At 35.2% G+C, this 15,428-nt stretch overlaps 2 protein-coding genes across 28 annotated transcripts; one reads left to right on the top strand and one right to left on the bottom strand.

Annotated features, from left to right (window-relative positions):
• Window positions 1–257: 257 nt before the first annotated feature.
• LOC103861573 (transmembrane ascorbate ferrireductase 1) lies at window positions 258–2,252 on the top strand. Its single transcript, XM_009139289.3, has 4 exons — window positions 258–527; window positions 1,200–1,248; window positions 1,387–1,586; window positions 1,712–2,252. Exons 1-4 carry the CDS (start codon window positions 384–386, stop codon window positions 2,024–2,026), a joined length of 708 nt encoding a protein of 235 aa, XP_009137537.1. The 5' UTR covers window positions 258–383; the 3' UTR covers window positions 2,027–2,252.
• A 4,837-nt stretch (window positions 2,253–7,089) lies between these two features.
• Window positions 7,090–13,917, bottom strand: LOC103861571 (transcription factor LAF1-like). 27 transcript variants are annotated; one of them, XM_033287111.1, is made up of 11 exons: window positions 13,255–13,917; window positions 13,036–13,165; window positions 10,425–12,946; window positions 9,917–10,374; window positions 9,514–9,688; window positions 9,286–9,407; window positions 8,898–8,962; window positions 8,577–8,734; window positions 8,308–8,485; window positions 8,095–8,157; window positions 7,090–7,941 (listed from the first exon to the last, which is right to left on the bottom strand). In XM_033287111.1, exons 1-3 carry the CDS (start codon window positions 13,391–13,393, stop codon window positions 12,439–12,441), a joined length of 777 nt encoding a protein of 258 aa, XP_033143002.1. In that variant the 5' UTR covers window positions 13,394–13,917; the 3' UTR covers window positions 7,090–7,941; window positions 8,095–8,157; window positions 8,308–8,485; window positions 8,577–8,734; window positions 8,898–8,962; window positions 9,286–9,407; window positions 9,514–9,688; window positions 9,917–10,374; window positions 10,425–12,438. The 27 variants fall into 27 exon arrangements, with proteins under 27 accessions (XP_033143002.1, XP_033142998.1, XP_033142993.1 ...); XM_033287107.1 differs by adding an exon at window positions 9,179–9,224 and having other exon boundaries at window positions 7,646–8,157; window positions 9,507–9,688; XM_033287102.1 differs by adding an exon at window positions 9,179–9,224 and having other exon boundaries at window positions 7,646–8,157.
• Between the last annotated feature and the right edge of the window lie 1,511 nt (window positions 13,918–15,428).

Raw genomic sequence — 15,428 nt, 5'->3', positions numbered from 1 at the left:
GAGCCTGTTAATCATATTCACTTGGCTGTTTTCACAAAAATGGTTCGGGCTAAGCCCATTTAAAAATGTATAATTGGGCCTGAAACAAGGTCCAGTATGCTCTAGGGGTTTGGTGGTAGAAGAACAGACACGAAAGCGCGGGGGTTAGATGCAGCTACCACAACATCCACGTGGGGACCTCTGATTTGTTTATCCAGTTAACTGCCCACGAAAATACACGTCTGAATATACAAATCGAAAGGGGATCGCGACGACCACGTGGTTGGTTTATCTGGCTGGGTCTTCTCAAAGGTTATCATCGAGATTAGTCTGACACAAAAGTAGAAGAAGAAGGAGAGAGAAAAAGACAAGAACCAAAAAAAGAAACACAGTTCTGTTCAGTTATGGCTGTCGGGATAAACGCGATGCCGGTGACGTTTGCGGCCCACGCGCTGGCTGTGATAGCGGCGATTATGGTGCTGGTTTGGAATATCAGCTACAGAGGTGGATTGGCTTGGGAAGCTGAAAACAAGAATCTCATCTTCAATGTATTGTTTCCTTTACTTTAAGCTCTCTCTCCTTTTTTTTAGGTCTTTGCGTTGACTTTCTGCCTTTCTTGACCATTGTTCTGATTGGTGGTATGTGTAGTATTTATAAATCAAAAATCAAATTGATTTCAGTTCCGAGTTTTTGCTTCACAATCTTGTGGTTTATCTGCAAAGTTTAAACCTTATCCATACCTTAGTACTGTTTCTGAGTGAGTGGCTTTCTGTGATGGAGAAGTCTCTTTCTGTTTTAATTCTTGATTTTTGTTTGATTTGTAAAGTGGGGGTTTTTGATAGTTTTTCAGATAACTTTGATTTATCTGGTGTGTCCCATGTACTTGGATAATAGTTTTGCTACGGATGTGGAATAGGCTCCATGAGCGTACAGTTATGTACTAAAATGATGTTTGGTCTTTACTGAGTCATTGGCGTTTGATTGATGGTATACAGAAAATGTAAATATCTTCTGACTTTTCAATCTTGTTTTTAAAGTTCCATTTATTTTTGTTGTTGTTGAGAGGAAAAAGATTATAAACATCCAAAACAAACATGATGTTTACCTGAGTATGCCATTGAAGCAAAGCATGACTTCTGTTCAATTGTATTATTACTTTTAGCCATTCGAGTTGTTGCATGACCTTCTTTATCTGAGTTTTTTCTATTTCTGTGATCCAGCTGCATCCTGTTCTGATGCTCATTGGATTTGTAATCTTGGGAGGAGAAGGTAAACATAAACATCCTCCTTTTAACAATGAGAAAAGCTTTGTATTACTTACTATATGGATTGGATTTGCCCTGTTGATGATGATCACTTTATAGAAAATGACTGCATAAACCTTTGTTTTTTGAACTTGAAATGCAGCAATTATAAGTTACAAATCGCTTCCATTGGAGAAACCAGTGAAGAAGTTGATCCACCTTATCCTCCATGCCATTGCTCTGGCTCTCGGTATATGGGGTATCTGTGCAGCCTTCAAGAACCACAATGAAAGTGGAATCCCTAACCTCTACAGCCTCCATTCTTGGATTGGCATTGGTGTCATTTCTCTTTATGGCTTCCAGGTAAATCCCATGGCCTTGTGCAGCTATTAGACCTTTCCATTTATAGAAAGTAGATTTTTTAAGGGTTTTTGTACATTGTTCATTACCAGAGAAAGATAAAAAAAAAATGTTTTTAAACTTTGCAGTGGGTGTACAGCTTCATAGTGTTCTTCTTCCCTGGAGGGTCACCAAACCTTAGAAGTGGGTTGCTTCCGTGGCACGCAATCCTAGGCCTATTTGTTTATATACTCGCGGTTGGGAACGCAGCTTTAGGGTTTCTGGAGAAGCTGACTTTCCTGGAGAGTGGTGCTAAGCTCGACAAGTACGGGCCAGAAGCGTTTCTTGTGAACTTCACAGCCATTGTCACCATTCTCTTTGGTGCCTTGGTGGTACTCACTGCTTCTGCTAAGTCTCCTTCCTCCATTGATGATGCTGATAACTACAGCTATTCTGCCATATGAAAACGCTTTATACATTTCCTCAGTTCCTCGCATATCTTTGTTGCTACTTGTGCTGTCAAAAGATCATATTCTTATATGATGTATTTGTAGTGAAAATACTTTGTGTTTGTGATTTCGCTGATTATGAGTTTGATTACTTCTGGTGTGTAAAAATCTTCAGTAGTATTGTTGAAAATTGCAACAGTTCTTGTTAATATTTTTCATATTGTCATTTAACAGACAGTTAGATTTTGACCCGCGTATATGTTATGCTGATTTACAAATTCAAATTTCTTTTTTTTTTTGCAATGTGCTTGAATATGACCTTGTTAATTATATGTGGGCATTTCGGTTTAATTACGGGTTATGGATATTTTTAGGAAGATTTTGGAGACTTTAGAAGTAACAAAACGTGATTGGTAAAAAAATGGCTTTGAAGACTTTTAATTTGATTCAAAGCCTTAAAAGCTCTTAAAGTCTATTTGCCAATCGGACCCTAAATTAGTTTTGTTTTCAGTTTGGCTTGGTTTTAATTTGTTTGTGTGTGTGTGTTCGGTTTTGTTTTAGTTTAACTTGGTGTGTATTCATTCGGTTTTATTTGGTTTTATTTGTGTTTTTTTTTAGTTCAACCGTGTTGATTTATTAGTTTTGTTTTAGGTAAGTTACAAAAGATATTTTATAAGAATATAAACAGACTACCATTTGACACGAAACCATTATTTTTTCAAGCAAAACATTAAAATGAAAATGTAGAAGGTGTAATCTAATAGCTTTATGCTATTATCTTCAAACTTAATATAAATATCAAAAGTAGTTTTCTGTCTTTGATATATGTATGGGATTCATATTTTTTATTTTATTTTTAGTCGTGTTTATTTTGTTTATTTAAAAGTAAAATATATAAATTATATTTAGTTGTTTAGGTTAATTGGTTAGATATATTAAATCTTAATATTACTACTACTAGAGTCTTTTTCCGCGCTACGCGCGGATTATATATTTTAATTTGTTACATTTAGGTTCTATTTGATTAAATTGATATTTTTAAAAAAATTCTAGTACCAATTATAGTAAAACTATTTTAAAAATATTTTTGTTTTATATGACATATCATATAATCTGATAAATAAATAATTAAAAATAGTTTGGGCTTTTAAAAATTACAACTATTAACCAAATAATTAATAGATTCAAAGTTTTCTAAAGTATATATGTATATATAGTAAAATTCGAAGAAGACGCTACTATATAGAGAATTTAACATTCTACTTTTAAGTATGATATTTAATTTTATATATTCGTTAAATTATTTCTCGAGCAACAAAATCCTACATAAACTTAATTTTATTCCCTAAATATTAAACCTAAACAATAATCACTAACCTATAAACTCAAACGGTATAGTAATTTTGATTAAATATATTTTGAAAATGATATCTAACTTAATGAATGTAATTTCTTATTGTCTACACTTATTTTATTTTTATTTAAATTATTTTAATAGAGTATTATCTTTCATGTGTTATTTTAAACAAAAATATATTTTAGTACTAATTACAGTATTTTATATATTTATAAACTACCTCTATATATTTTTTACATACACATAAGAGTGGGCACCAAATGGATATCCAGGGTTCTGGAAATTTTTCGTGATCAAATTTGTTTTGTATAACTAAATATTCACTACAAATGAGGATTCTAATTCTCTTGGAAGTTGAAATATTTTTCTTTAATGTTTCCATTCACTATCGATAAATTGTAATAAAATGATTTATCTTAATATTTTTTTCTTTTTCTTCTATATCTAGGGGTTTGTCTGCCCTACCGGCGGAACGTTATATTTAAAACTATTTTCTCTAAATATTACATTTCTAAAGATAGTGCCAATTATACATAGTCTTATTGAAAATTATTATACATAGTTGAGAGCAGGGGTGAAGCCAAACATTTTTTAACTGGGTGCACAAATAATTATATAAATCAAATAATAACCTTAATACAATGGTTTGTGCAATTTATAACTTCGACTTTTGTTTAAAATGCTGAATTGAACTTATTAACCTTATCTTGACCAGATTTTAAAAGAATGCAAATCTATTCCACAAACGTATACATGTTACAACATGAAGTTGACATAATCATACTCCCAGCTAAAACAAATGATCTCATCAGCTAGCTGCGCCTTCAGCCATCTCTACTCTACCCACACATCTGGGCAGATCTCCTGATTTATAGTATAAGAATAATTTAAAAGATCTATAGATCCTTTAGAAAGGCAAGAAATGCGTTTTGGAGCTTGTAAGATGAATATTACATAACTCGCGTCATTGAAGAAGGTGTTGTACCCATTTCTATAATTGGCGATGCTTACAAATCCTTTAGACTGATTCAGTCATCACTGAATCGGTCAGGCCTCTATCGTTTAGAACATCTTCACACTTGAAAGCACATCAGCTCCTTCCATGCCCGTTACCGCTTTCTGAAACTCATCCAACAACACAGATCCTGATCAATTGAAAATTTATCCCATACAAACTTTTATTCTCTTCAATGGAAATCCAACAGCTGGACTGCTTGATTTAAATCAACGGAGATCATGTTTACTCGCTAGATGCAAGAGAAAAATAAGTGATAGCTCCCAACAATCTCTAGCATGAAAGAAGTTATGAACATATTCCACATATCTGTTAACGGTACCTGAAAATTTTAACACTGCATCAAACTCTCCCTGTAACCATGGTGAAAACATTAAATAAAGTGACCACACTATGAAGATACCCATTAAAGAAAACCAGAATATTTTCAAAGTCAAGAACTACCTCTAATGTCGGATGCAACTTCACAATAATCTAGAAACATGTCACAAAGCTATATATTAGAAAAAGATTGCTCCGTTCATTTGTGCAACTCCAAAGAAATGAAAATAATAGATCTACATAATCTCGATAAAGAACATTTTGTTCAGACCACTAAATATGGAGATACTCTCAAGAAAATCCTTTGATACACTATATAGATTAGTACAAACACAAAACACATAAAAAGCTCTGATTTTGCAGGTTCGAGCGGACAAACACAAGGCCAAGACTCTTAATCTAAACATTGTAACTTATTAAAAAAAACAAAGCCCTGAAATTCCACAGGACCAAAAATAATAATTAACATACCTGTTTCGAGCAAGCGGTGAGAAGAGAACAAACAACGTTTTATCTGTAAAAGCTATTAGATGAGTTGGCTTATCGTAAGAACCAAAAAATTTCATTGGAGATAGACTTAAGAGAAATGGAACAGAGATATTCAGATATCAAACTGTTTCCCTCTTGTATTTAATCAAGTATCTGAATATGATACCTTGGCTCCCCATGTCAGCACTCTACCATTGGATGCAACTTGTGCAATATACATTCTGTCATGACACAAGAATGAAACCCATAAGCCTAAAGCATTTATCTAATGCAACATCTCAAACCAAAAGACATGATCTATTGTTACATGTAACAGAGAGAAGAACTAAACACATTACATAACGTTAACGGCAAGGAGGACATTGGTCCACCTCCGTCCACTGCTTGTGTTTCTCTTGGATGTCTCCTGGTTTGATGATGACCCCTCCTCACCTCTAGGACCTATCCTACTCTCTCATCCACTAAAGAAACATACAGATAACGAAGATCTGATATCATCTCTGGAGTGAAGAAACTTAGCCCTGTTGAATACAACGACTCTTCTTGAGAACTCCGTTCGTGCAGCATCATAGACTTGCAGCAGTATCTCTCAAAAGCAGCAGAGAGACAGAGAGTCCAAGACAAAATGAGATAAATCTTGAAAGCAGATATGATCGTGATTGAAAGTTGAAACCTTTTTACAATTAGAATTGCAAAAGAGCTAATCACAAAGCACACAGGTGAAGAAAGTTTAAACCTTTTTTGTTCCAAAGTTCTAAACTTTAGGAGAAAAATATAAGAGAAGAAAATTAGCTTGAACCTGAAGGGAAGAGCGGATATGGAAGCCAAGTCGGAGGTGACGGCGAAGATGGTCGCAGGCGTGTTTCGATGTGGCGGTTGCGTAACCCCGAAACACCGTAGATACAGATTCCGGCGGCCGGAGATTATGTTGAGATAATGACAAAGGTACCATCTCGGTTCACGTTTCTCAGGTTCGGAAAGGACGAATAGAGATGGAGATCGTCTCCTGCACAACAGAGAAGGAGATAGAGATCCTCGTGACGGTTTGGTGGTGCGCTCTCCAAAGAAACGAATAGCTTTACCTGGAGGAGCAGTAACCTCTGTTCCAAACAATGAATTATTTTAAGAAGCAGATTGATACTGAAGCAATGAAGTATTGGCTCAAAAGAAATTTGATGAAAACTTAAAATTTAATATGAATTACGTATAGAAGCAATAAGACTCTCTCAGCAACTCTGAAATCAGTGAAGACAAAAAAAAAAAAAAACAAAACAAAACCATAAGCACAGCCAGTGGCCGATCCTTCATGAGCATCACTTCGACCGATGAACAGCTTACATGATTCCATTTTCATTCTGCAGCAGCGTTTGTTACATCTAGGATTAGGCTGTTGAATGCTTTCACTTCTGTCTCTATAACCACAGCTCTACAAAAGAGCCTTCTCTTTCTTCTATCGTCTCTCTCTCTCTCCTTCTCCTTCTATGAATCATCGCACAATGCAAGTCTTCCCCAACTCCTCCATGACGATTCTCTCTGTTCTCCTCACAACCCTCTTACTCTCTCTCTCCCTCTCCCTTCGACCCAAGACCTCAACGCCGGTCCGCCCTACGGGCAGAAAGTTATATAAAAATTATTTTATATTAATTTATAAAGTATTGAAAAATCATTATAGATTGAAAATATTGTAAACAAACAAATAATTAAAAAATTCTAGAGATCTTATTGCTATTTTTAATAAATTTTTGGTTTGAATTAAAATAACAGCAATCTTCATTATTCTTTAATAAATATATAGTTAGTGTTGGCTTGAATTAAAATTTTAGTAAATTATGTTAAATCAGAATTTTGTTATTGATTTTTTTTTTTCAAAAATGACTTCATCTAGTCATATTGTCGGTCACATTCATCTTTTGCTATCTTCATACATCATCTTGAAGAAGTTTACATTGATGCCGCAGAGGCTTTTATATACTTAAAATTTAAAAGAAAATATCTACTGATTTTTCACTTATTAACATCCTACGTGATTTGGAGTTCTAGAATTCAAAGTTTACTTTCTCTTCGTATTCATTTGTTAGGCGTAATTAGAATAATGTACCAAAAAGGGTCTTCCCAACAGAGCTTTCTATAATGATTAGAAATACCCACCTAAGTAGCTTACTCCAAGTTTGTATAGTGATACTCAACTTTCAAGTTAATAAAATCTAACTTTGTCGAAAAAGCTGCCCTTTTTATGATTTCATCAGAATTGAAGACTGAAATATGCATCGATGTACATTTCCATTTTCGGAGGTTCTCCACTTCAAAACTATCTCATGTTCGAAGAACTAAACGATATAGTTATGTTTCACGGCACCATAAATCGGCACATGTCTCCTAAGCATGCATACTCTAAAGCTCTGATATCAGCTATGAAAGCTAGAGAAACCACAAATCTCTGCGTCTGGGCAAAAAAAATGAAACTATTTAGAATTTTACTCAAACTTGAAGCAGGAAAATACTGGAAAAGTACGTTAAGTTCAGGGCAGAGCAATCACAGGCGCTCTAGCCACAAAAATTAATTGATCTCGAATGTTCCATTTTGTCTAAATATGGAGCCTAAGCAGATCAAGGTCTGGTTTCAACTGTAGGTTCAAACTCTTTCATTGATTCTTTTACAATTTAGAATAAGATTCAAAGTGAAGGCCGCTTGTGGGGAGTATCTTTTTTCTGCTCTTGGTCTGTGATTTCATCCTCCAACGCAACTTCCTGTTTTTTTTTTCAAAAAGTTTTTTTTATCAAATCTAAAACCACCTGAGAAGGTATATATTGTGAGTGAAAAGGTGAAAGATAAGTTGTTAAAATAGAAGACCAAAAGAGAAATTGATATGCATATGGCTTGTCTCATCTCCTCATCCATACTCTAGTATATATCGCTGGAAAACTTGTTCACAGCAGCATCTCCATCTAACTTGTCATCTCCTCCTGCACATTCAAAAACGATGATTAGAAATAGTATAAAGCAACGTAAAGCGGCTGGAACTTTGGCCACATCTGTAGAGTATAGTGAGTAAACAGTCCACACGTGCTAGAAAGTCAACAATGTATGGTTAGAAAGAAAAGAAGAGAACAAACCTTTGTTGAGAACAATGGGGCTCTTTTACCAGGAACTTTCACATCGGGCAAGTAGCTAAAGTCTAAAGCGATGAGAGACATCGTTAGCAGATTTTCATGTAAAACCTCCATCAGTTTCTGGTATTTACAAAATTAGAACATATAATATGCGACACCATTTTTATCCTCACCAAGCAGCCTGTAGAAATAAATAATGGTTATCAAAAATTAAAATATTTGCATCTATAAAGATGATGAGAAGATTGAATTTGGAGGAATATTTGTTAAACCTAACTTTTGCCGGTACCAGACGAAGAGATTGTGGACGTATGACAGTGGCGGAATCAATTGAAGAATTGAGGATTAGCCAAAATTCTTCATCAAATCTTTTGCTATTATGACTAAAGAAATTGTTCCTGGCCTGGTATGTTTCCAAGCACCGCCATACCTGAATTATCAATAAAAACAATCATAGGATTGATAATCTAATCATCACAAAGACTGGAAAAAAATCAGAACTTTTAGGATCTGGAAAACAGAGCAACCCACTGAGAAAATGAAGGAAAAACCAAATAGAGAAGACTTAGTCAGTGGTCAAGATGAATAAGTACCTTGAATATACCACCAGAAATGTTTTTACAACACTCACAACTTCATTTTCCCTTTATTGAGCAAGCTGTGAGAGAGAGAGAGAGAGAGAGAGAGAGAGAGAGAGAGAGAGAGAGAGAGAGTGAGTGATGTAAGATAGAAAGAAAGAGACTGGACTTGTAAACAAAACATTTGGCTTTGGAAACGCCTAGACTACATTGGTTAAATTGTAAGATCAAGAGCCAAGAGGCAAACAATATCTTAGCGACCGGGATATAAATATTTTGGCACCATTAAAACATACTTTCTGTACTCTCTGAACTTTTTGGACGTTGTTCATCATCAACCGACTGATACAATAAACTGTCAATTCACCAAACAATGTATATACAAAATTTAAAGCGTACTTACAACATTTACTACCACCACACGATTTTGGATACCAATTGCGTCCATAATCTGCATTATCTGAGTTTCAATAGTGTAAACACGTTCTAGGACATCCAGGTTTCTCACTAATCGAACAAACCTACCTATAACAAAGAAAAAAAAAAGAGTCTTGATTTCAATCCATTTGTCTGATATCAAACCCAAAAAAAAGTCTCATTTAAACACAATATAGGGTAATAAACTTTTCACCAGTTAGATTCGTGAACCAAGCTGCACTGTCACATTCATCAGGCATGAGAATAATCGAGTAGCCAGCTTTAACAACTTGATCTGGTGATGTCTTCAAGTAAGCAAGAAGAGGATCAAACAACCATGTAGCTATCTTCTCAGTCTTTCCATGAGAGGTGTTACAAATAAATCACACCTATCATTTGGTGACAAAAGTTTGAGAATTTACAGTTTCTAACACAAATATTTAACTAAACATTATGGGATCATTTTCCATTTAAAGTCTTTGATCTTATCAAGGAACCCAAAAAAATACAATCTTTCAACTTTGACATGACAATATTCCCAGAAAGTTACAGTTTCGAACACAAAGTTTAGCATCTTATGTTCTTATGTTCAATTAAAGAGTAAGACATTTTATTACCAGGTTCGAGTGTGAGTGAGCTGAAACGCAACCAAATAAAGCCTATCAGATGATTTCATCGCAAATCTTGAAACTTTTCAGATTTCAGATCATCTGAAGAAGAACCCACAAAGCGAACAAAGAAAGAAACAAAGATTGTAGAAATAAACGATTCAGCTATGCGGAAAGGACAGAGTAATAGAATGGATAGGTTTATATATTGTGACAAACAAAGGGAATTAGAACGATAGCTCTTCCGACTGAAGGAGTAAAGAAGAGATTTTAATGACAAAGAATGATTGTAAGCCGATGTTACTTAGAGAAATTGCGAGGTTGGAAACGTTTCCAATGGAAACGATGAAGACGAAGTGGCGCAATCAGTTTTCTGCCGGAGTGAGTGGACCAAAAAGTATATCTTTCAGAGACGTGGACCTCCGTCTCAACACCCTCGCCGGCTCTCTCCCTCTCGATCTAACCACCTCCTCCGTCTCAACACCCTCGCCGGCTCTCTCCCACTCGATCTAACCACCTCCTCCGATCTCCGTCACCTCTACCTGCAAGGAAACAGATTCTCCGGCAAATACCCGAGAGCTTGTTCAGTCTCACTAACCTCGTGAGGCTTAACCTCGCTGAGAACAGTTTCACTGGTGGAACAGATTCTCCTGTCTGTTCAGAGCTAGATCTGACGATTCCGGTACCAAGTCTCGAGTTTCCTGCTCGTCCTCGTCGTCGTCTCGGTTGTGGATGGTGATGAAATTGAATCAAACAGACGAATTAATCTATTGTTAGAGATTCTATGGGTTGGATCAATAGATAATTATGAGTGATGGAGGAAAGTATGGGAGTTGAGAAGACAATCATCTGAAAAACGTTTTTGCTTGAGGAGAAAAGATGAGACGACAATCGAAAGAGACGGGATTTATTTTGAGAAAGCTGATTGGTGATGTGGCAGAAAAATGATATTTGATTGGTTGATTATTAGTGAGGACGTGGACAGCATGAGAAGAGCTCTTATTCAACTTTTAGTATTGTATTGATACTTAACTAATTTAGTTAAAACATTTTGTTTTTTTTGGTTCAGCTTAAAACCGAACCATTGAACTAGGCATGGGCACGAGCTTTTAATTGATTTGGAAGATAAGACATCAGCGAGAAAGAAACTTGCAGAAGAAGAAATTCGATGAAGGAGTTGTAAAGCTTATTGTGTCTGACGTAAAAACGCGCACGTCCTTGGAGCTCATGGATTATGCTACTCCAGCTGTGAATGTGATAAGCTTTGTGAGGAAGAGTTTCCAAATTTTTTAGATTCTAAGCTTGCTCCAAATGAATTTGAGCTGATGGATAAACTCAGAGGCAAAGTTCCATGAAGCCAAAGACACGCGGTGGCGCATGCTGCCTCGAATTCCCGCTGCTGCTATGGTTAAGACACTTTAATTAGCTCTAGCCTCTAGTTAAGTTGTAAATTGTAATGCAACTCTTTTATACATCTTACCTTCAATTTTTTTGGAGAAATTTGTTTGAAATATCATAAATGTTTTATATTGCTATTAAACTTCTATAAATGTTTTATAAATGATTCTTAAATATTTATAAATGATTTAGGAGACTTGTTTTAGTTTTTTTATCATCACAAATTTGAGATATTTATCAAAATAGTTATCATTTAAACATAAATTTAGAAAATAGTATTAAATTTGTGAATATGGATCATCTTTTTTGGAGAGTTAATCCAAAGATAGATGACCATCAGTTTGCATGGATCTTGTGGTATATTTGGAAAAGTCGGAATAAGAAGGTGTTTGGTAATATTGATGTTGATCCGAGAGATACACTTAAGCTGGCTGAACTGGAATCAACACTTTGGGCTGAGGCTCAGGTTTTAAGGAATCAGAGAGTGGCACCAGTTACACAGAATAGTTCCATCCAAACGAATACATGACGATGGTGTTTTATAGATGGTTCTTGGAAAGATAAAGCTGTGTTCTCAGGGCAAGGATGGTTTAGTACTTTACCAGGCTTTGATGGTTTGTTAGGGGCACGAAATGTCCGTGCATGTCTATCACCTCTTCACTCTGAGGTGGAGGCATTGATTTGGGCAATGGAATGCATGAGAAATTTAAGACAATTTCAGGTTACGTTTGCAACAAATTGTTCTCAGTTGGTGAAGATGGTTTCGGAACATGAGGAATGGCCTGCATTTGGAACCTATTTAGAAGACATCAAGCTTTTGAGAAGAAGCTTCCACAACTCAGACATCGTTCATGTACCAAGGACGGCGAACCAAAAGGCGGACAGCTTAGCACGTAGTGCCCGGCATCAACTATCTTTCGTCGTACACATGTATGCAGAGTTTCCAAGTTGGTTCACAGAGTCAATATGAGTCTGTGCATTGTTTGTTGTCAAAAAAAAAAGTATCAAATTTGTGGTAAATTATAATTTTCCCAATATTTTTCATTTATAATTTGATTTACATTGTTTGAGACTGGATTTACATGGTTGTTGACGACTGAGTCGTCTCTATCAATCTTATGCCCCTGCTTATGTCACTTCGAGCCAAAAACGACGTCGTTAAGAGTCCAGTTGCTGTTGCTCATCATCACCATCTCGTTGTAATAGAACTGATTAACATCACCTGATTCTTCGTAGTCTGAGGCAGGTCCTTGAATATTTGGAGTTTGGATGTGGTTAGAGTCTGTCAAATTAGAGGAATGATCAAAGTAGGGATCCGACGAAGTAAACCACTCGGAGAAGAACAGCCTTGCAATCTCAGGACCAGAAGAGCATGAATAGTTGTTGTTGTTGTCATTGCTTTCTTGTGATGGAGATGAAGATGTCTTCTCTGGAAGTGGCTGGAAGGAGATAACGTGATTCGAGATCAAGGTTTGCGGGTTTCTTCTCCCGCAAGCAACGAGTGATTCGGAAGAAGTGGACATAGATGTTGCATGTTGCAACTTCTGAGACTTGAGCCATTTCTTTTTCAGATGAGAGTGCCAATAGTTCTTTATCTCATTGTCTGTCCTCCCCGGTAAGAACTTTGCAATCCGAGACCACCTAATCACACAAAAGAACAGCTCTCTTTACTCTTTAGCATCTGCTGAGAAAAGAGGGTTAGTTTTTTTTTAGGTTAGGGTAAAGCTTACTTGTTGCCCAAGGAAGAATGAAAAGTCAATATGATCTCTTCTTCTTCTGCATTAATCATATTCCTCTTTAACCCTGGTCTTAGATAATTAATCCATCTTAATCTGCAGCTCTTTCCATTCCTTTGTAACCCTTTTCATATTAAACCCCAACAAAAAAAAAATTGGCTAAATTATTTTGACAAAGACTAAACAATAAAAGAAAAAGATTTAAGGAGAGACCAGCTTTGATGGGAACAGTCGTCCAGCAAGAATGACCATGAGAGAGGATGAAACTCCTTAGCTTCTCGTCTTCTTCTGGTGACCAGAACCCTTTCCTCTGTCTCTGCTTTGGTCTCTCTACAGCTATCGTCTTCAACATTTCTCAATCCTGTTATAGTAGAAGAATACATGTCTGTATTGAGATAACATATATATCACCAAAGGCCGACAGATAGAGTTAGCATACTTAATGTTAAGAAATGACCAAATGGGTCTGCTTAGAAATAAAAAGACAAATGGTTCGTATACTATATGCATGTAGACCCACATGGAATTTAGGATATTTATGTGTGAATTTCGTATGTATATGCATATATGTGTATTTGTATAAGTACTGATCACAAAAGCCATTGTGGTTATGCAAGGACTGGTTAGGTGTAGGTAGCAAAAGTCTGCTAGGACAAAATTAAATTATTAATACATATATGATCTAACTAGTAACCATCACAAAAACATATAGGAAGACAAAAAGAACGGATACGAGATATGAAGAAGAATGATTATTTATTTTCAAATTTAGTTGAGAAAACAAAAATTTGTTTGTAACACTTTACAAAAAGTAAAAGATATTGATTAATAAATACATTTGTTTGATCAATAATATTAAAGAAAAATAAATCCATTTATAAAATTAGGCATGGGCATTCGGGGTCCCAATCGGGTTTCGGTTTTATCCATTCGGGTTTCGGTTTTTCGGGTTTATCAAAATCAACCCCATTCGGGTTATATAAAAGTTCGGTTCGGGACCGGTTCGGGTTCTATCGGGTTCGGATCGGGGTTAGTAAATCTTCAAAGAACCGGTATAACCCATTGTACTTTCGGGTTCGGGTCCCAGTCGGTTCTTCAGTTTAAAAATACCTGATTTGTACCTATTTTGTAACTAAAACATAAATGAAATCGGTTCTTCGGATTTAAAATACATGATTTGTACATATTTTAATAGCCAAAACATAAGTAAAATCAATTCAAAAATAAGAAAAAACATCAAACGTGATCATTGAAAATCAAGCAAAAGATAAACATAGTTAGTGATAGAAAGAAAACCAGATAAATGAAATCATAAAACAAAAAATAAGTTCTCATGAAATGAGAAATATTATTCAATAAAAACAAAACCAAAATCAAAAAACTTCAGGCATCAACCGCCACATTCCACCATCAATCTTCATGTAACATATAATTATTTTAGAAGTTCAATAATATCTTAAAGTATTTTGGATACATATTAAGAATTAAGATCATATTTGGTAGAAGTTCTTTTTGTGATTTTAAATGTTTCGGGTTCTATCGGATATCCATTTAGGTACGGATTCGGTTCGGATAATACCCATAACCCAAAATACCAAAAAACAGGATCCATTCGGTATTTATGTCGGGTTCGGATCGGTTCGGATTCATTTTTATCGGATCGGGTTCGGTTCGGATTTTCGGGTTCGGTTTATTTGCCCAGCCCTATATAAAATCAAAAATATTCAACTAATATCAAAACGAAAAATAAATATGATTCATATTGTATTTATAAAACGACACTTTTCGTGTAACAAAAAAAATTATCAAAATAACAATTTTTGTGAAACAAAGAAAATAGGGTTCAACACAAAACGATTAGCGTATTAGTTTAAGTTCAATCGTATTTTAGATATGTGATTTCTTCATGCATATAAAATCTTCATATCCAAAAAATATCTCTGAAATGGTGGCAAGAACTCAAGAAAATAAGACCGACTTCTTCAATTTGGATCACATATAAATTTAACTCAGTGGATGGAATAATCTGTCTGGTTCAATCCAATGATTGTAAATGATGAAACAATGATTATAGAGAAGCAATCATTCAATCTGTTAAAGAATGTGTCTTTTTAGTAAAGCATCAATAGCAAGTAGACAAACTGTATTAGCAAAGTTCGAAAAAAAAAGTTTATTTGCTAGCTATATATATATTAGAACTTTAAGTTGGCTAGAGACATTTTGTATGTAATTTGCAGTGAAGTCAACATTGAGCTCCTATTTGCTGCAAGAAATTAATTGTATAGTTTTTTCCACTCACGTTTTTGTCTTTCTTGATAATAGAAGAAAAAATATTACATTTACACCGACAAGTGGACCAGTTATAAGATTTATCTGAGGAATATTGT

This window comes from Brassica rapa, chromosome A03, assembly GCF_000309985.2.
Source record: "Brassica rapa cultivar Chiifu-401-42 chromosome A03, CAAS_Brap_v3.01, whole genome shotgun sequence".
Classification (NCBI taxonomy): domain Eukaryota; kingdom Viridiplantae; phylum Streptophyta; class Magnoliopsida; order Brassicales; family Brassicaceae; genus Brassica; species Brassica rapa.
This window is presented reverse-complemented; position numbering and strand designations above follow the sequence as displayed.